Source organism: Coffea arabica, chromosome 9c (genome assembly GCF_036785885.1).
Source record: "Coffea arabica cultivar ET-39 chromosome 9c, Coffea Arabica ET-39 HiFi, whole genome shotgun sequence".
NCBI lineage: Eukaryota > Viridiplantae > Streptophyta > Magnoliopsida > Gentianales > Rubiaceae > Coffea > Coffea arabica.
This window is the reverse complement of record NC_092326.1, coordinates 37947044-37968286: the sequence shown is the minus strand read 5'-3', so window position 1 is coordinate 37968286 and position 21243 is coordinate 37947044. Positions and strand designations below refer to the sequence as shown.

Here is a 21243-nt window from a genome sequence, read left to right as displayed (position 1 = left end):
CCAACTCAAACGGCAAAAGAAAAATTTAGATCTGAAGATTGTTTTCTGCCGAATGAATTCTCAAAATGCTGCCTCAAGGAAAGAATTGTTACCAAAGATTTTCAGAATTTTTGTTTCATTTACAGCTACGAAGACAAGGGATATATGCAGTAGATAAGAATATGGTCCTGATGGACAAGTTAATGGCTAAGACATATTCATATTTTCTTAGGGCTCTACAGAATAGCAAAAAAAAATCGAAAACAAAATTAATTTTCACATGCATTTAATTTAGAATGCATTTTTTATTCCAAAACGAGCCAATTTCAAAATGTTGACATGTGCCGGGATGTGCCCAATTTCCCGCTTTTGGCCCATTAATTTTCTCATTCACTTTTCTTCAAAATGCCCATCAAAGATCTCAACTTCTTGATATTTATTCCATTTCATTTTGCAGGTCAAATTCCAAAAGAGATTGGTAATTCAACTATGATTAAAATACAAAATTTTGAATTAAACAACTTAACAGGTACGACAATTTTCTCAATGGCAGAAATTAGAGACTTATATGGTTTAATATATATGCTCAATATTATTCTGGCAGGTATAATACCACGGGAGATTGGTAATTGGCACTTTCTCCAACAACTCGCCTTGGATTTCAATAGCTTAACTGGTTCCATACCAGTAGAGATCTTCAACCTCTCAATGTTGAGTTTTATGTCACTTACACAAAATCAACTATCAGGCAATCTTCCATCAACATTCGGTTATAGGCTTCCCAATTTAGAATACCTTGAGCTCGGCATGAATCACCTTTCTGGAGCGTTACCTAGTTCAATCTCAAATTCTTCTAATCTCCGTCTCATAGAATTTAGCGGTAACAAATTCACGGGTCCAATTCCCACTTCCCTGGGGGACTTGACGTTCCTAGAACGGCTGAATCTACGTGGCAACAAATTAACGGGTGACTCCACATCTCCAGAGTTGAGCTTCATCACTTCATTGACAAAATGCCAATATTTGGCAGCATTGGTCTTGGATGGCAATCCATTGAATGGGATCATTCCGGACTCACTCAGTAATCTTTCAACTTCCCTTGAACAACTAATTGCACCGAATTGTAAAATAAAGGGCAGCATTCCTGATGAAATTGGAAACTTCAGAAGTTTGATCCTATTAGATCTATCAAACAATGACTTAACTGGGTCGTTGCCAGCTACAATGAAAGATTTGCAAAAGCTTCAATACATGGATCTCAGTATGACCAAACTAATTAGCAGAGTTCCCCTGCATTTTCTTTGTGCTCTCCACAACCTGGATACAATGAACCTTGGACAAAATCAATTTATGGCCTCAATTCCAAAGTGCTTCGGAAATCTAACTTCCCTAAGGCATCTTGACCTAAGTCGCAACAGACTATATTCTGCTCCACCTGAGGAAATATGGAACCTAAAAGATCTCTTGGAGCTTGACCTCTCCTCAAATCTGTTGAGTGGATCTTTGTCGTATGCTATTACGAATATGAAGATGGCAAATTGGGTAGATTTGTCAACCAATCAGTTCTCAGGTGGCATTCCTAACTCAATTGGAGATATGCAGAACCTGCAAAATCTTTCTTTAGCGCACAATAGATTGCAAGGATCAATCCCAGAATCAATTGGTAAGGTGTTAAACTTGGAGTCATTGGATCTATCACATAACTTTCTCTCTGGATCAATTCCAATGTCAATGGAGAACCTTCGGTATCTTAAATATGTCAATCTCTCTTTTAACAATTTAAGTGGTGAAATTCCATCCCTAAACTGCTGCACTGCCGAGTCCTTCGCTTCAAATCAAGCCCTCTGTGGAGCTCAAAGGTTTCATGTGCCCCCATGTCCAAATAATTCAGCTCACAAATTGAGAACAAAAAAGCTGCATCGAACCATTTTTATTCTACTAGGGGTAATAATAGCAGTGGGAGCCTTGTCCTTTGGATTTGTTTACCTCAGATATCGAAAGAAAGATACATTTTCCAGTGGAGCAAATTTATCCTTAGTTGCAATGCCAGAAAGAATTTCATATTTTGAACTTCTACAAGCAACTAACGGGTACAATGAAAGCAATCTGCTGGGGGGTGGAAGCTTTGGATCTGTTTATAGGGGCACTCTTGATGATGGAAGGGCTGTGGCTGTTAAAGTGTTCAATTTACAAGTCGATGGAGCGTTCAAGAGTTTTGATGTAGAATGTGAAGTGTTGCGCAATCTTCGCCATCGAAACCTCACAAAAGTCATCAGTAGTTGCTCTACCCCTGAGTTTAAGGCATTAGTGCTTGAGTTCATGCCTAATGGGAGTCTTGAGAAGTGGTTGTATTCCCACAACTATTTTCCTAATCTGATGCAGAGACTGGACATATTGATTGATGTGGCATGTGCATTGCAATATCTCCACTGTGAGTATTCAACTCCAGTAATTCACTGTGATCTGAAGCCAAGTAATGTGCTGCTGGATCAAGACATGGTTGCCCATCTAAGTGATTTTGGCCTTACAAAGTTGTTGGGCGAGGAGAACAGCATCACATACACCGAAACACTAGCCACACTTGGCTATCTCGCACCAGGTGAAGAATTTTCTCGTAGAACTAAAGTACTATTTCCACAGTTGTTTGCTGTTGCAAATTCCAAACTAAAAAAATACAATCAATTTAAGAACATATGATCAATTTATATGTGTTTTGCAGAGTATGGGTTGGAAGGATTGGTATCAGCAAAATGCGACATCTACGGTTTTGGAATTATGATGATGGAAGTCTTCACGAGAACAAATCCCAACAGTGAAATGTTTGGTGAAAAATTGAGCCTGAAGAGCTGGGTTGCTAATTCAATGCCTGATGGATTAGCTAATGTCATCGATGCTAATTTGCTGAAGGAAAGGGATGAATACTTTGTTGAAAAGCTAAGCTGCATAGCCTCAATCATGAAAGTGGCTCTAGGCTGCACGATGGAGTCTCCAAGAGAGAGAAGCAGCATACAAGATATTCTTGTTGAGCTGAAAAAGATCAAGCTTCAGTACATGAGTCCCCTCTGTTCAGGGACATAATGGTGCGTGCATTTTCTCTAAGCAAGATTGCAACCTTCTTGATTGTCTCAGTTACAAATTTGCGGGGCGGAGAAAAATCTCAACAAGATTAGGCCAAGTAAGAATAGCATTTAACCAGTAGACTAGGCAATTATGCCCTATATAATAATAGATCTGTTTAACTGGTGCCTATGGGCACTCGTTAAGATGTATTTCGGATATTATATTTAAAAAAATATAAGATTAATTACCAAAAAGTGTATAAATGCCAGGAGATTAATTAGAGAAAGTGTATAAATGCAAGAGTAAGTAGTAATTATTAGTGTGTGTATATACATAGTAAGTTGGATGAAATATAAGTGTCTTAACGAGTGCCCATAGGACATCCGTTAAAAAAATCCTATAATAATTGTTTTCTTATTTCTTTTCTTTCCACCTGATTGATCGCCCTTAATTTGTAATAATAAAGTTATCTCACAATATTCACCAATCCCATTATGGGTACCAAAGGACTTGTAATCCTTTTCATAGTGACTCATTACTAAATCCATGTCATGCATAATAAAACTACTTTTGAGCCATAGATGGAAAAAGAAATAATAAATAGTGTGTCAAAAAAGTTGCAATTAGTAGGTAAAGGGATAGGTTGCAATTAGGGCCATTCCTTTTTCCAAATTTTGAAACATTTAAATGCACAAGTTTGGGTCAAAAATATAACTCATTTTCGTGTTTGGCTCAAAAGGGTAAATTAAAGTTGCAAACGAATCGAGTCACTCGTGATCAGAGTCCAAGCTCGACTCGAGCTCGGTCAACATCAATCGAGGTCGAGCTGATAACTTAAATTCGAGTTCAAAAATATTAAACTCGTTAACTTGCGAGGGGCTCGAACTCGATTGTATTTTTTTATTTTTATTTTAATAATAAAATTACATATATATCCCTAATATTTTATTATTTGTTAAGAAAAATTATTATCTTATTTATTTTTTAAAAAATAAAATAAATTTTTTTATTTTTTTAAACTCGAGCTCAAGCTTTATATTTTGAGATCGTCGAGCTCGAGCTCTAGTTTGAATTTCATAAACTTAGGTTGAGGCTTGACTCAATTGAATCAAAACTCGATTCGACCAGACTCATTTACACCCTTACAATAAACTATGACTATTTTGATATCACGTACCTACATTTCCCACGACCTTTTAGGCTTTGTTTGGGACTAAGTGTTTGAGAAATATCATCTCATAAAATTAGGAGTAGACCTTTTGGTGTTCAAAACACTTTTAGTAAAAACTCAAATTTTGTGCTTTTAGAGTAAATTTTGTGATTTAAAGAATAAAACATCAATTTTAATTATCTTATCCAATATTATGAACCAAATAAAGAGATAAATACTTTTAAAAATTTTCAAATTACACATTATCTAATACAATAAGTAGTTATTGAATTATGTCTCCAACAATATGTTTAAAAGCACTTAAGCAGTTGATAAATACTTTTATTAAAAGCTCCACCAAGAAAGTACTTTTCAATAAACTACCGTAACCCCAAACGGCCCTTAATATCACTTATTATGATAGGGGTTTACATTATTACAGCACTCAAAACATAAGAGGTGCTACGCATAATTGTCAGAAGCCTAAAGGGAGGTTTACAAAATTATCCCAACTACAAATTTTGCAACCAGGATTAGGCACTATAACAGAAGTTCAAAATGTACCAGATACAATATCATAGATTATATTACCACTTAATTAAGAGAATCTTCTTTAGAAGAAAAAAATACAAACAGAGCAATTAGCCTCTTCCAGCATCTTGGATGACTTTATGATGTTTCCTAAGCAACAAAAAAGCCCTCCACAATCATCGATATGGTGACACACCAAGCAGTGAGTCTAGGCCAGACAACTGACATTGAAGAAAACTGTAAACTGACTCAGTCGTTATTGCAGCAATTCGAACCACAACACCTCTTCCCTGCGGAAAACAGGGAGGAGTTGGCATGTCTTCAAATGAAGAATGTAACAGTATATTTAGTTAAACAAAATTTGACGTATCAAACAATTTGTACAAATGCTAAAATTTCCCTGACTTGACGATGCAGAGATGGAATTTTCACTACATCAGTGTCAGTATAGAGGAAGCAGAAATTTCAGAAGCTATGCCAAACATTCTTACAGAAAATGTTACTTCAGTTTAAGAAAAGAAGCATTTTTTACAATAAGGAGTTCAAGAGAAAGCATGACCGCAAGGTGGAAAGCTTGTCAATCTTCAAGTCTAACCATCTGTGATTGTAACGGAGAAAGGCAAAATTCTGAAGAGGCAAATTTAGGCTATACATAAATCAATCTTCCACAAGGCATACGATGATCCATGAAAGATTAACATTTAAAAGGAAAAAAAATACCACAATGCCTAATAGCAAAATCATGTAATATACTTGCTCATGTCCTGTAACCCACTGATTAGTATAAGATTCTCAAAGAGCTATCCAAAGACATTAAAAATTCCATGAGGATCTTCAAGCATATATGACACGACTAGTAGAAGACCCTGACTGCAATTGTAGATGTGAAGCCTTGCAGATTAGTCAGTGGTATTAAACAAGCACTAAAATAAAATTTCCTTGGAACAGAACCTATTGAATATTGACTGTAAAAAGAGCCTACCATTGCAAGAAAACTAACACCCATGTGAAAAAAATCTACCTTTGGACCAAAGACGCTGCAGGAAGCCAAAAAGCTCGGTCTGGTGAAGAAAGGATTGTCATCGATATCTCCATATCGTCCAGAGCTACCTGAAGGAATACGTAATTGCTGAGACATCAAGTTTTTCACATTTTCCTGAATTTGGTCTTGAATGAACTTCAGCTTTGGCCTAGAATTAAAAAGATTTGTAGCCTCTCAGTTAACCAAGATTAAGCAGTGGAAAGGAAATAATCATATAAAGAATAAAAGTACTGGTTAAATTAATTCATCGAGTCAACGCATACCCCAAAAGTATAACCATCGCAATTACTTGATAATCTTGCATCCGTTCAGCAATACTGCTATACCTTCCCTGCTCTAGCAATATCTATGATCAAAGTAAAACAATCTGAGCCATTTAAATGAGAAGGATAACGATCATCTAGATACAACAGAGTCAATCTTGTAGAAGGAAAAACATCAGAGAAGAGAACTGAATTAAAGGTAACCATTCTTGGATCAACATTCTTTAATTAGTTCAGATGTAAAGAAAACAAAATGAGTTTGTTTTAGAGTCAGATGTATAGAAAATACCGAAAGCAAGAGTCTCCCAACACAAGGGAGTCAAGAAACCCAAACGCAGAGAGCATTCTGAGACTTCACCAACAACTAACGATTATTCATGTGTGAAAAAGAAAAACAAAAGATTCCTGATAGAGGAAAAAATTAGCTAAATGATCTCCATGTTGAAGACAATAGAAGCCTGGGTAACATAACACCTGTGCATGCCAAAGTGCTAGATGATCTTTAAGCAAGCCAAAGTTCAAAACGTGCACCGAAGTTCCAAGTAAATCAGTTTGAAGATCTGAAGCTTGTATCTCCATGAGATGTTTGCATTTGATTATTTCAACTAATACCAACATTAATTGCTATGGAGAAACCTATTCTCCAGGCTCAGTCCATCAGAATTAAGCAATTTCATCCAAAAGATCTTTTTTTTTTTTTTGGGAATTCATCTCAAAGATGTTTCCTATCATTAAGGCATCTAATCGACATTTGCTCAAAGTTGTTTGACAAAATTAATTTACCATGTTCCTGTAAACTGCGGTTGCCATGATTACAATATTCTTTTGTCCAACATGACATATATTCCCAGGACTAAGGCCTGTATATGCATAAATTGACTAAAAGGACATTAAATGACCACAAGTTGAAAGCTCGAAAGCAATTAAAACAAAAAAAATACAACATTCAACATAAATCTAAAGATATTAAAGATTGACATGAATCTATTGCAAGCAATAGTTCAAAAAATAAAAATTTCTTATAAGATTAAAATACTTCAATTTCGCCACTCTCTTCAATATCACACGCTTAGTATACAATGATGCTAGCATAGTTAAAAAACATGGCTTGAGGATGACAATACCGTGTCAAGAAACAAAGGTTCATCAGCTTCTAGAAAAATGTTGTTAGTGCTCTTGTAAAGTTCAACGTCCCACTTTTCACCTCTTCCATAGCGGCCACTAGTTATCCAATCAACAATGAGCAAGCTGGAGCTGGGAAAGACTTTGAATACTTGAGTTTGAGAATACTTTGCAGTTGAAAAGCATGTAACTGGATCTGGAATCACAGCCAAAAGGGCATCACTTCCAATTCTTGCCTACTGTGCATCACAAAAAAGCCGCTTACCAATAGCTTTAAAACACAGGAAAGATATTGTATAAGATAAGTAGGATACTAGATTATACAAACTTGGCTTGAGAAGCTAAAGTACTCTTCCCCAATAACACTATTTTTGAAGCAGCAGAATGAAACACCCAGGTTTTTACAGCCATAATATCTTCTTTTTTTTGGTCCAAAACAAGAACAAGCCAAGATGAAAATTCCGTCACTATGTCAGCACAGACAACACATAGCCATGCACAGTACTTCTTTTTTTTTTTTTTTGGTCTCAAACCCATCTTACTTCCACCTGTTGCCTATCAGAAAAATTTGCTTGCATAAAGTACTAAATTTTTGTATTTCAGATCCAATGGTAAATCCAAGAGGTGATTTAAAGATAACAAGGGGCTACGAGAGTCCATTAAAGGTTCATGAAAAGTAATACAAAGAAAATGAAGGAAGCAGTTTAGACAATGGTTTTACTACTAACTTTTTATTCGAATTTTGATAGTGTTGATCAAATTAAGCTAGGATGAATCTTATTACTACTAAGTCAGACATCCTCATACGACTTATTTGCAGTGAATCTAGATTCCAGATTTCCAGCAGGTACCTGATTTCATGAGGTGAAGTTTTAGGTGTTCCTTTAGGAATGGTAGAAAAGCGTTGTAGAATAATCTAGCAAGTTTTTGTATCAGGGTCCTTATCTATAGATTAGCTTTTAATAGTTTTAATGTTGTATGACTCATGTGCTCTTTCAATAACTTGCAAAAGGGATTCATATGGCCCTTGAATGCTTGACCTAAACTTGTCTTGGAACATAAATGCATCCTAGGATTTCTTCTTATTGACCATCTTCTCTTCTAAACTGTACAGCTCCAATCAAAATCCTTATTCTAGCTGTCTTCTAGCCTGCACGTCCTCTCTCTTCCACATGTTCAGATTATTCTGTCCCAACCTCTTACACTTCAAAATCAAACCATCCCCTCCATCCCAAGACAAACAAAGTTCAAAACCATTATTAGCAGCTTTAATTCCAGGCTTCCTCAAGTAGATCTACTTCATGATGTCCGAAGAAATAGACCATTCAGGACTAGAAACCTTTTCTGGTGAACAGATCTAACAGGAACTATGAAGTGTATCCCAATAAACAAGTGAGACAACTGGACAACTTGAGTGTGTCCATAATTTCTATAAAAACAAATTGGCCCATCTCATGAATCAGGTTTCCCACGTCAAAATTTTTAAAGTAAACATAATATGATTTAAGAAAACAGCACTTTCCCCTCTAGCACTTTTATTGATTAAAAAGATGCAAAACTTGGCTTCAGAATAATGTTGGCAATATAATGCTAGTAACAAATATGTTGGTAACATAATGGTACTAGCAAATTCTCAAAAAAAAATCAAGTGCACATAAAACTTGTACAATGCTGCAAGCATCAGGAGCAGCTGAAGAAACTTTGAAGGCAATCAAAAGCAAACACCATCTGGCAAAGCATTTCATGTACAAGATCATTGAAAACGTTTCTTGATAATTACAGTCTTTAATTAGGTGACAGACATGTTCAACTCCAATCCCAAATTAACATGTCAAATGCAGCCTAGGTCCAATTTTCCTTTACACTTTTTGACCAATCTAGACTCCACGGGGTGACAAACAAATCACTGTCGAGGGGGAAACTGTTAAAAGTTGTACCAGACATTATCAAACACAAACACCAATAAATGCTGAATTAGCTTATTCATCAAGCAAAATGGTGATTACCTCTGGGACTTGTTCAGAGCACTTTGATTCCACAGATTTGTAGACCTATATGCCAATAATGTATACCAAATTAACAAAAAATAAAGCATTACAGAGTCAAACAATACTTAATAGCAAATGCAAAACAAAAACAATAAGATGGAACATAGCATCAAAGATTTGACCTTTGTTGAAGCTTGAGTGGTTAACACTGTGGTGCACCCATCACCAACTGAATTATCACACTTTATAGAATCACCCTATTTATACATACAACAAATTTAATCACTCAAGCCAAAACATAGAACTATTGCAGACTATTCAAGTATTAACAAAAAACAGAAATGCACAAAAACCATGCACATCTCTTTATGCAGGGAAATGGAGAGTGTGCATACCGACACAATTCCACCACCATAAGTGATAGTGTAAATCCAAACCGCGTCAGTTTGAGGAGGACCCACCTGCCAAAACCACCATAAAAATGAAAACCCATATCAAGAATCAAACGTTCTTTCTTGTATGCCAATATAATTACTTCAGAATGTTGGTTTCCGCCATAGGCATGAATGGAACCTTATTGGGGATGATGAATTTAAAAGGATACTTTGAGTAGCAGTGATTAGCAGTTGACTTTCCACCACCTCTCTCCACTACCACCTTTCCTGTTTCCATCTCTGTCCCGGATTCTGTCAAAGGCTCAAAGTCCAATTCCTGTTGGGAATTTTAAGGTGGACTTTCTCCAATTTCTTTCTTGTAATTTTAAGGTGGGAAAGAATTGGTTAATTTAAACTGCACCCCCCTTTATTTTTCGAAGAACTATCCTTAGACCCTAAAAGTTACGAAGAAAATCTGCTGTACACCATTGATTTGACATTTCTTACTATTGGACACCATAGCCCCCTGAGTTTAAGGGCTCATTTTGTTCAATGGAATCATGTTTGGATTGCTAATTTAATGTCCATGTCAAATAGTTATCCAGTGACTACGGGAGAATCTTTGAACCATATAATAAAGGATTAATTTTTTACATACCTACAATATATATGCATTACTTTTGTTGGATGTATGATACTTGATCAAAATTTAAATTTTGTATAATATACTATACATCTAACCATGACTCTGTATACATTGTCACTATAATGTAAAAGTAACTCTATAATAAAATTCCAATTAAAACTCACTTACACTGTCAATATGTATAAAATTAACTCTATAATAAAACTTCAATTACAACTCACTTATTTTTGTATTGACAATGTAAGCCCACTGATCAATTCTACCATGACATAAGCTTCCACAAGGCCTCAATTAACTCAAATCTACTCTACCTATCTTTACTTGCTTATCCACCACAATGTTGGATCATTATAAACCAATCCAAACTAAACTCAACACAAGGATGTTTACCTTCTCCAATATATAACTAGGATAAGTGTTTTAAACGAACTTATATCTTTGTACTCTATTTGTGTGTTTGTAAAAACGCAAAGGTGAGGAGGGCTTCTCCGCCTTTGCATTAGTTTTGAAAATAAATAAAGAAGATGAGGAGGATTCATCTCATTTTCTTGAAGTTGTGAACTTAAAAGTTTAGCTCCATTTAGATTATTATTTTTTAGGATGTTTTAACAAATTTAACTATAGCTGTGTTTGGTTACTGTTTATGTATTGTGAAAGTTTAACTTTTGATGTACGAGTTTTTGATGAAAACAGGCTAGAGAAATCAAAACTGAAGCACAAGTTCTAGGCCTTTCTTCACAGAAGAAATCAAGAAGAGGCAATAAACTACATATCGTTGATGTGGACCGTCATAACTCTACCAGACAAGCTTTAGGTACTTCAATTTTCAATTTACTAGTAATATCTTATTTTTCTCGTATTATCGCAAAGTAATCACCAAATTCATAATCTATTCGACTTATTTGTTTTGTTGGATTTTTATTTGAAGAAGACCCCGTTTCTGAAGAAGTAAATAGTCCTAATCAAGAGGAATAAGGTATATATTCTAGGTAATTATGTTCTGTCTTTTATCTTTACATGTGAATAAAATAATACTAGTGCTATTAGCATACTCTATGGGATGTGTTACAAAATAGACTAGTTATTATTGTAAGTTTTTTTCTTTTTTAATGTAATATATATATATATATATATATATATATATATATATATATATATATATAGCCATTGGGATTAGTCTAGTAGTCTAGAAAGAGTTCTTAGAATCTTCTTTGTTGTCAGGTTTAAGGTTCAAATTCTTATACTTGATAGTTTGGAGGAAAACATGGCTAAGTTGTATAGAGAAGATGTTAAATGCTGCGCTTTATCAAATTTTCTGTTTTAGCTTTTTTACTTGATTAACAAATGGAGGAGAAGAAAAAGAATTCAACCTTACCAAAGAGAATTCGATCATTAAAATTGACAGTTTTGATCCATAATCTATAAAATCACATAACCAATCAAGCTAATTAATTGAATTGTGATTTTATTCTGATATATTAACAAACTAATATTGTTTGTGTTTATCAACAAGTAGATTAAATTGGTTTTGAATTATCTAAATGCCACATGAGTTTTTTCTTTACAGGGTTTTTTACAATAAGAATTTTGGAACATATTCTATACAATACGCTATTTATATGTTAAAGAGTAAAGGTTTTTGGAAGGTTGTTATAAAGTTAACCATAAATTATCAACTGCATAAAATTAATGTTTGCCACTTTGTTGATTTAAGTTGGCAATTGTAGTAAACATTCAATATCATGTATGAAGAAATCAAGTAGATACAATCAACACTATACGTCGTATACTCATATTTTTCTTGCTTGAGTGAAAACAAATTTTGTTCAATGCCTTTAATATAAAAGAAATTCGATAAAATAGTGTAAGACTATAGTACCATGAGTAAAACAATTACCTCAGACAAAATTAAAAACACGTGGTTCAGTAGATTTACCTCTATTCTACCACGTCCATGAAATCAAGTGTAAAGAAAAACCATGCAATAAATTTGGCATGTTATAGTAGATTATCATTTTTTAAAGTACTTTAAGTTTTGCTAAGTATATTTCTATTCCCAAATTTGTAGTATATCTCTTAATAGTGTCAATATAATGTGCCTATCATTGAAAAATTATTGATTTTAAGCTCTAAACTCTCAATTATATTGTAATGTTAAAGGCACTTATGTATATGTTTCCTTTGAAAATGATGCAGAAAGCAAAAGAATTATTCAAAGAAAATATATGCAAAATCGGAGTGCAGCATCAATTCAAAGTCTAAACATAGAAAAGGAAAAGATATACTGCCAATTGGAAAAAATGGTGTAAGAAATAAGAAAGGAAGATTACTTAAAGAGAGAGCACAACGAAGCAAGTATTGCATTTGAGTTCTATTAACTTTGCTCATGTGTTGAGTATTAAAGCTAGATTATTGACTTGAAGACATATATCTTATATTGCAATTTCGAATTCTAGATTTACAATTATGTTGATTATTTTGTAAAAATTATTTCCAATTATATATTGTCTTCTTAAATTTCATTTGATGGTGGTTGTTTACCATATATCTATATTGCAAATTTAGATTTAATGTTTGAATCCTCTATATGAACATATTTTGTTTGCTGGTTGGGACATGCGATATCAAGAAAGGAAAAGTTATGTGTACTAGATCAACTATTATACACTTCCACATTACTGCCCTACCTTCATAAATAGCTATCATTATGAATTGTCTTTACTAAAAAAATGTGAAATAAAAAGGAATATTAGTTTATTGTAAGAGTAATTTCCATTGGATTGGTTTATTTTAGCAAGAGGTATACTATGACACTATTATTTGCAACAAAAATTTATTTAAACATATTAGTAATTAAGTTACTAGTGACGATTTCTACGTAAACTTAAGATTTCTTGTTCTTGGTGTATTATGTTATCTAAACGTTTCAAATGTATTATTTTCATTATCTAATTCATGCTAAATCATCCATTGCTTTATGCATTAATATGTAGAGGAAATGTAGGATATTTTTCTAATTTACTGGTAAAATGAGGATACATAAAGAAGATAGCAACTACTCTTACACCACTTTCCTACAATTTTCCTATTGACAAAAACATTACCAAATATTATTACATAATGTCTTTCTAATCCATGCCTAAACAAGCTTAACATATTATTATACGGTTGTGTATGTAAAATAACATCCAACAAGCTTTAGAAAACTTAATTGGACATCTTAAAATATTTAGTCGGGGCTTATATATTTTATAGATCAATCTTTTATATATTGTCAGTATATACACTAGTGGACCCAAATGCATGTTATATATGTAAAATTTGAATTTCAGATTAAAACTCAAATTATGATCTAGACATGATTGTATATACATTGACAGTATATAAAAAATTAATCCACATTTTATGATAAAATTTTAATTTAAAGAAATGAAAGGCCTAAGAAAAATGATGGATGAGATTGTATGTAAAAATGTGACATATAGCTCTAATATGGGAAAGCTGTCATTGGATTATGGATAATATGGAAAAAAGATGAAATAAAGAGATAGCTTAACCAATATCGGAATAATAAAATAGTGAAAAATTAAAGACCCTTTTAACACATACATGTAGTGAAAACAAAAAAGGTTAAAAGAATCAAAATAAGGAAATAGTGAAAATGAAGTATAATGAATTTATACATTTAAGAGTGTTATAAACCGTCGCCTATTTTTGCATTTATCAATTTTGTATCATTTACGGATACAATATTGAGTCAATTAAAAATACCATCTTACTATCTCTTAGGTAAATAAATCTCTTCCAATGAGATGGATAGTCACGCGCTCGATGAAGATTTTCATTAGGTGTTAATAATTTAACTCCAAAAAAATAAAAAAATTTATTCTGATTTTTTTGATTTCGTAATGTTCAATTGCATTTGACAGATATCTTTTTAAAATTTTTTTTTCGTTTGTAATTTTAATGCTCCATTAGCTATTACTATAAAAGAAACACCCTCGTATTCAATTAACCTCCATAACAAAAAGAGGGCGAGAAGAATAGAAAACTGACATATAATATATATATATATATATATTAGTGCAAGCAAAAGACTCAAATCCTTCTTTATTATTCGACTTATCCCCCGTATAGAAAATTATCTTTAGTAATAAGGATGCTGAGAATTTAATGGGACCCCCTACTGTGACGTGGCATGAAACAATTGGACATTCGCAATAAAATTCGCCAGCCCAGTGACAACGTCAAAAATGCCCAAAACCTTCCAGGGTTTTCCATTCCACCAGCGCGATTCAAATTACTCATAAACACTTGTCTCGCCCAAATCGTAAAAAGGCAGTAGAGCCTCCAAAAACTTCCCTCATTCTCACACAGCAAATCCTCTCTATTTCTCTGTCGATTGAATCAGAAAAATGCATGCCCCAGTTTTAGTCCTCAGTAAGCAATTCTACTTCATTTTTAGTTTTTAATTCCTTATTTTGCAGCCTTATGAGTTCTTCTTTTTCTGTTTTAGCCCCCTAGATTTTACGATTTATGAGTAACAAGTTTTGATCTTTGGTAGTATACGATGTTGAGGTGAAGTCGGTTTGAGTTGAAGGGTGAAGAAATGCATTTGCATACTTAGTTTTGTTTTATTTATTTATTTATTTTCCTGAAATTTTAGATGTGATGAAACAATGTGGCTGTGCCCTAGAGGTTGAGGGAATGGTTCTGCAATTGTTCAGTGTTTTTTGCGTAGTACATTGACTTTGATAGACTGTACTTTTCACTAGCTTGATTGGAGCTGTGCGGCGTAGTTTGGAGGATGGTTGTATTTGTTGATTTTTGGGTTGGGTAATCTTTTTAAATTATTTATTTTTTGTTTTTAATCTTGGTTCTTAATAAATTGTTTGTTTGTGATTGAGCAGAGGATACTTTGAAACGTGAGTCCGGAAATAAGGTGCACTATGCTAACATCCAAGCATCTAAGGTATGAAGTGATTGCATTTGGATTTTTTTTAGACAGACAAATAATTCTTTATTATTTTTTGTGAAAGGAATTTGTTTTAGTAGAGTCATACATTGATTGGCGTTGATTGAAATAGTTGTTGCCTTTATTATTCGAATGCCTTTGTATAGGTGGTGAGGTAACTAAATTTGTTGGGGGAACTGAAAAGAAACTTTGTTGATATTAAGAGTCAATTGAAAACTTAGATTTGGTCAGCATAGTGGCATCAAGAAGAGATTTTTTGGATTATGGCGAATTGGTGAATTTGGATATTGTTCGGAATGGGTATTTGAAAATGCTATTTGTGTATACTCTGCCTTTGTCATTCGAAGTTTTGAAAGTTAAGGTGGTTAGACACAGCCCTGAATGTGGTTGACTAAGGCTGTGTTTGGATATTTTTGGAAGTGATGATTTGAGGTCTTAAAGATATACTATTGAAATATCAAAAAGATTTGAAAAAACTATTCACTTGTAGTTGTATGTTCACTGGATGTCATAGTTACGGTATGGAACTTTTTCTGTTGGTTGACATGTAAGTAGTTTGACATACAGTTAAGCTATTGGTCCCATTCAACCATTTCTACATTTCTTTCTGTGGATACAAAATTCTATGTACTGAAGGTTGGCATACTTGTCTTAATTGCATTGTTCATCTATACTCCCAGGCTGTTGCAGACATTATTCGCACCACTTTGGGTCCTCGATCTATGTTGAAGATGCTTCTTGACGCAGCTGGAGGTAATAGTTCTGCTTGTGCATTATTAACAGCTAATTGATATATGTGAAAACATTTGCCTTTTCATCTTTGACATCATTTCTGCCACTCAAATCTCTAGATTTGAGGGTGGGATGGAGAGATAATTTTTATTTGTAGATATTGATTGGGGTCATCCTCTAATAAGTCACAGATTAACCTGACTGCCTTTCTTTGTCTCAATCTAGAGAAATTTTATCCCTTCCCTTTCTTTTTTAATGGGCACATGGGTGGGAAGCAATTTGAAAATATGCTTTTGTAATGAAATGAAAGCTTTTGTCTCTTCTCATCTTTTGAGTGGAATGCAGGACTTTTTCACACTTTTGCAATCTAAGTTTTCCCAATTTAAACTCTCTCAAACACTCTTTGACCATCTGTGTTTGGTGAAATCCTTGTTTACTTTTTTTTTTAATGGATTCATACAGGTATTGTAGTGACCAATGATGGAAATGCTATTCTTCGTGAGTTAGATCTTGCACACCCAGCAGCAAAGGTACATAAACTCTCTCCGTTTTTGCCTGTGATTGTGGTTCTTGTGGTGATTAGGTATCTTTTTGTAATTTTGTTATTTGTTGGGGTGCTGCAGTCCATGATTGAACTAAGTCGCACTCAAGATGAGGAGGTTGGAGATGGAACTACGTCTGTTATTGTACTTGGTAAGTTTTTTATCTTATTCATGGTCCTAGTTAGAGCTTCTTAAAAGCAAGAGGAGTTTCTAAAAAAAAAGTAGGAGGATTTATGTTCTTTTTTCCTGTCTCTTTGCTATATGGTGGCTTCTTTTGCCCAAGTTGTGCTATTGGTTGCTAAAAAGCAATTAGTAATTGCTAAGGCGTCCTATGTTCTGCATTTGGACAATTTGAGTAGATTTTGAAGTAGAAACAAGGTTTAACTAGTTTTGCTTGATATCGGGTGCAATCTTTTTTCTCTATCACCATATGTGTGTATGACTGATATCTTATGTGATGGTGTTATTCTATCTTATTTATATTGCTAGAACTTGTCAGGAAGGCAACTTGTATGGTTTAGTTAATATGTTAGATGACTTGACTAATTCCTCTTATTTACCATCTTGAAAATTTTTTTAAGCTGGTGAGATGCTTCATGTTGCTGAAGCCTTCATTGACAACAACTATCATCCAACAGTAATTTGCCGAGGTAGCATTTTTTTACATTTTGTGCTTGTCATTTCATTATTGTGACAAAACTCTGTTTCTGATGAATGCTTGGTACTTGTTACTGTAGCTTACAACAAAGCTCTAGAAGATGCCATAGCCGCGCTGGAAAAGATAGCTATGACTGTTGACGTTAAGGATCGTAAGTTTCTTTTTTACTTTCTTCAGAAGTATCCAAAAATTTTATAGCAGTTTACTTTTTCACTTTTAGGCAGTATAGTTTGCAGTGTGATGATGGTCATTTAGCCTTGTAGTCTTATACGGCTAGTTGCCTTATAAAAATGGTGCTTGCTGCTATTCTATTCATTTAGCATGTTAGTCTCTGAACCATAGTGTGGATACTAATATTTTTCATCTGGCTGTTTTGTTAATTATGTTTCGCTGATAGATCAGTTAGCATATGTTGTGCATGGTAGTGTTTTTCCTAGACCTTGCCTCCTGTTCTCTCCTTATTTTGTTGAATGAATATTGTTGTTGTTCCATCTCTTCTCCCTCCTTTGTTGTTGTTGGTTTATTTATTTTTAAAATTCCCTCCTATCCCTGGTACACGTTGGAAATAACAAATGTTAGTTTAATTTTGTACTTGAAGATAGAAAAAAATGCTCAAAAATGTGCCTTTTGTAATTGGTTTTAATTTTCTTCCCATTTGCGTATATTAACTGTTCAGAATTTTTTTGGCTTCTCACAAATAAATACATTGTATTGTTTTGGCAGGTGCAACAATGTTAGGCCTTGTAAAGAGCTGTATTGGCACAAAATTTACTAGTCAATTTGGGAATCTTATTGCCGTAAGCAACATATATCCTGCTCTCTGTCTGTCTGTCTGTCTCTCTCTCTAATTGTTTCTTAAATTGGGAATGGAGAAATTTATCCTTTGAATGACAAATGTTACATTTTCTTACTGATAAGTTTGTATTTGTAAATGTTTGTTTTATGATTACTAGCAGTTATTTCTGTACTTCAGTAACACCTGTGTTCAGAAAAATGAATCTCCTTCTATGGAATGGGTTTTACTCCCTGTAGCATGATAATCCTATCAAGTTTAGGCTTTTAATTGATTCCTCATGTAACTGATTGTGCTTCTTTACCTCCTATGTTGGTTAATATCGGGTAAAACTGGGATACTCTTTACCTCCAATCAGCTACTAAGACCTTATCCTTGGACTGTCATAACTTATTTGACCATGCTTTTGAAGAAGTATATTTTATGTGCATAATATAACTGTTAATATCTATTCTTAAATTGGAATTCCTGAAGGCTCAATGTTGATTAATCAATTTTCTGAATGACTGTTAGACTTCTGTATAAGCTTTTATTGCCATGCATTGAATATTTATCTTGGAATCATTTGATATCTCTGATTGTCTTCTAGGATTTAGCAATTGATGCTACAACAACCGTGGGAGTGGAAGTTGGACAAGGCATCCGTGAAGTGGATATTAAGAAATATGTCAAGGTTGAGAAGGTTCCGGGTGGGCAACTGGAAGATTCACAGGTCCTTAAGGGAGTTATGTTTAACAAGGATGTGGTTGCCCCTGGCAAAATGAGAAGAAAGATTGTAAATCCTCGTATCATCCTTCTAGATTGTCCCCTGGAGTACAAGAAAGGCGAGAATCAAACAAATGCAGAATTGCTGAGGGAAGAAGATTGGAGCGTGTTATTAAAAATGGAAGAGGAGTACATTGAGAACCTTTGCGTGCAGATACTGAAGTTTAAGCCTGATTTAGTGATAACAGAAAAGGGGCTGAGTGATCTAGCATGCCATTATCTGAGCAAGGCTGGCGTTTCTGCAATTAGGAGGCTGAGAAAGACGGACAATAACAGGATTGCCAAGGCATGTGGGGCAGTTATTGTGAACCGACCCGATGAGTTACAGGAATCTGATGTTGGGACTGGAGCTGGGCTATTTGAGGTGAGGAAAATTGGGGATGAGTTCTTTGCATTCATTGTTGATTGCACGGATCCAAAAGCATGTACTGTTCTCTTAAGGGGTGCCAGCAAAGACCTATTGAATGAAGTAGAAAGAAATTTACAGGTTGGTTTAGATTGATTTAGTTATTGTATAACGGCTATGGAACAATGTTTTCGACTCTATTTAAATTGTCCTACAGGATGCGATGTCTGTTGCAAGAAACATTGTCAAGAATCCAAAACTTGTTCCTGGTGGTGGTGCAACTGAGTTGACTGTATCAGCGATTTTAAAGCAGAAGAGCTCATCTGTTGAAGGCATTGAAAAGGTGGATTGCTCTTCTTTATGCATTCCTATTATTTTGTGGGCTAGTATTTTTCTCAGATTCAACTGCTAATTTCAAGAATCAGTTTATTCTACTGAGAATTGTTTTAATATTTCAATTCTGTCTTGTGCTGCAGTGGCCTTATGAAGCTGCTGCAATTGCCTTTGAGGCAATACCACGAACTTTGGCTCAGAATTGTGGTGTCAATGTTATTCGAACAATGACTTCCTTGCGTGGGACGGTAAGAGCCTCGAGTCTGAAATTATTTTCTTGAATGATGTTTGCGTCTTTATTTCCTTGTAGTCAATATGTACTGGACTTTGATATCAGTTATATGTTATTGTAGCATGCAAATGGTGAAAATGCTTGGGTTGGCATAGATGGTAATACTGGTGCAATTGCTGATATGAAGGAGAGGAAGGTATGATCTTCTTCCCCTTACATCTGGATTAAGTCTTGTCTTCTAACGTAACTAGAAATAATTTATCCAAAATCTAGTTTTGTTTCAGTGACTATTTACTTCTTCTTAGGACTAGCTATGGTACTCTAACTACATAAATTTCCTGATCTTTTATTAAGTTTAGTTTTCAGTTTTGCAAATTTGAGCTTCTTAAAAGTCAGGTATTATGGTCTGAGGATCACAGGAGCAGCTTACTTCTTTTAAAATTTCAGATATGGGATTCCTACACTGTGAAGGTGCAAGCATTTAAAACAGCCATCGAAGCTGCCTGCATGCTTCTAAGAATTGACGACATTGTAAGTGGAATAAAAAAGAAGCAGGCACCTGGAGCGGGGGCATCATCAAAGCCCAAAGTTGAAGAAGAAGGTGAAGCAGAGAATGAAGCACTAATTCCTGAATGAGAAACGGCAAAAACTTTCGGCACTTAAGCACCATCTTTGATGTGTCTATCTTACAGTTTGGAGTTGTTTTTGGTTTGTATGCTGTAAAAAGAGTTTAACTGAGCTGATTTTTTAGTCTAATTATTCGAACTAAACTTTCTCTGCTGCTTTGGCCGCATGTAGTATCATGGTCAAGTGCAAGCTAGTATCCAGTGATCTTGCCTCTTGATAGCTCGATGAACTTTGAGCATTTTTGAGCAGTTTAGTATACTTCTCTCAAGTCTTGCAAATGACAGTTTGCGATCGTGTAGTACAAGCTTTTGTTTCTTTGTATCTCAGTAAGAATTGATTTCTTCCCTTTTCCTGCTGCCTTATTCGTGATAGTCCCTACTGCCTAGCAAATCTAGATGGCTGAGCTTGTTCTATTTCAGGGCAGTTGACCCCATTGGAAGCGGGTGCTGGTAGGGATTGAATATTAGGCATGGAATCTCTCAGAGAGTTTTATTTTGCATATAGAATGTAGCCAGTTTCCTTAACTAGTATCGTCAGAATTGAAGCCAGTTTCCTTGACTAAGCGCGTCATATCAAAATTTCGAAGAAACTAGGGCAACTTTTGAAATAAATTGTTGGTGGAAATTTACAATGGAGTATACAAAATTCAAAATGAAATTTAGGTGACATTTCGTATTTTCAGTTTCGTAGGATTGAATAACTGTCTTTTTGAGGTATTGTTAAACTTGGATGATCTAGAAGAAAAAATTCACGGTGTGAAGCCATTAAGGGCGTGTTTGCAGTTGTTGTAGCTTATTAAAAGATATTATTCCTAGTAGACCTTCTAATAAAATCACTTATTAAGTGTTTAAATTCTTTTAAATATATTATTTGGATACATGGTTTAAAAAGTATTTATTGCATTGGATAATGTGTAATTTTAAATTTCTTTAAATATATTTATCTCTTTATTTAGTTCATAACGTAGAACAAAATGATTAAATTTAATATTTTATTTTTTAAAACACAAAAGCAATTATAAAAATATCAAATTTTAGTTTTTTGCCAAAAGTATTTTTAACATCAAAAGTTTATGAAATGATATT

General features: G+C 34.2%; 3 protein-coding genes across 5 annotated transcripts in view; 2 read left to right on the top strand and 1 right to left on the bottom strand.

Annotated features, from left to right (window-relative positions):
- Window positions 1-3460, top strand: part of LOC113708142 (uncharacterized) — a 3964-nt gene extending 504 nt beyond the window's left edge. Inside the window, exons 2-3 of the mRNA XM_027230609.2 lie at window positions 437-2578; window positions 2699-3460. Of these exons, the coding sequence (XP_027086410.2) occupies window positions 437-2578; window positions 2699-3057 (2501 nt within the window). The 3' untranslated portion in view covers window positions 3058-3460. The remainder of the gene's footprint in view (window positions 1-436; window positions 2579-2698) is intronic.
- A 1095-nt stretch (window positions 3461-4555) lies between these two features.
- LOC113707749 (urease accessory protein D-like) lies at window positions 4556-10055 on the bottom strand. Of its 3 annotated transcripts, none has more exons than XM_072064336.1 (8): window positions 9709-10055; window positions 9531-9596; window positions 9318-9392; window positions 9154-9198; window positions 7150-7383; window positions 6026-6108; window positions 5742-5910; window positions 4556-5010 (listed from the first exon to the last, which is right to left on the bottom strand). In XM_072064336.1, the coding sequence occupies exons 1-8, from the start codon at window positions 9805-9807 to the stop codon at window positions 4897-4899; spliced, it is 885 nt and encodes a 294-aa protein (XP_071920437.1). In that variant the 5' UTR covers window positions 9808-10055; the 3' UTR covers window positions 4556-4896. The 3 variants fall into 3 exon arrangements, 2 of the variants coding, with proteins under 2 accessions (XP_071920437.1, XP_071920436.1); XR_011820905.1 differs by having other exon boundaries at window positions 4974-5010; window positions 5742-5830; XM_072064335.1 differs by lacking the exon at window positions 4556-5010 and having other exon boundaries at window positions 5453-5910.
- Window positions 10056-14431: 4376 nt separating this feature from the next.
- Window positions 14432-20504, top strand: LOC113708722 (T-complex protein 1 subunit gamma). The gene is made up of 13 exons (XM_027231303.2): window positions 14432-14595; window positions 15066-15127; window positions 15811-15883; window positions 16325-16392; window positions 16486-16555; window positions 16986-17054; window positions 17142-17213; window positions 17786-17859; window positions 18445-19107; window positions 19184-19309; window positions 19443-19547; window positions 19653-19727; window positions 19979-20504. The coding sequence occupies exons 1-13, from the start codon at window positions 14571-14573 to the stop codon at window positions 20165-20167; spliced, it is 1671 nt and encodes a 556-aa protein (XP_027087104.1). The 5' UTR covers window positions 14432-14570; the 3' UTR covers window positions 20168-20504.
- Window positions 20505-21243: the final 739 nt, after the last annotated feature.

Bases quoted from the DNA above. Each gene is read 5' to 3' on its own strand.
- LOC113708722 (XM_027231303.2), top strand. From the start codon at position 14,571: ATGCATGCCCCAGTTTTAGTCCTCA. The intron at 19,310-19,442 runs GTGGATTGCTCT...CTTGTGCTGCAG, and splicing joins CTGTTGAAGGCATTGAAAAG to TGGCCTTATGAAGCTGCTGC. The intron at 19,548-19,652 runs GTAAGAGCCTCG...ATGTTATTGTAG, and splicing joins TGACTTCCTTGCGTGGGACG to CATGCAAATGGTGAAAATGC.
- LOC113707749 (XM_072064335.1), bottom strand. From the start codon at position 9,807: ATGGAAACAGGAAAGGTGGTAGTGGAGAGAGGTGGTGGAAAGTCAACT. The intron at 9,393-9,530 runs GTATGCACACTC...ATGTATAAATAG, and splicing joins ATGGTGGTGGAATTGTGTCG to GGTGATTCTATAAAGTGTGA. The intron at 6,109-7,149 runs GTATTGTCATCC...CTTTGATCATAG, and splicing joins AACCTTTGTTTCTTGACACG to ATATTGCTAGAGCAGGGAAG.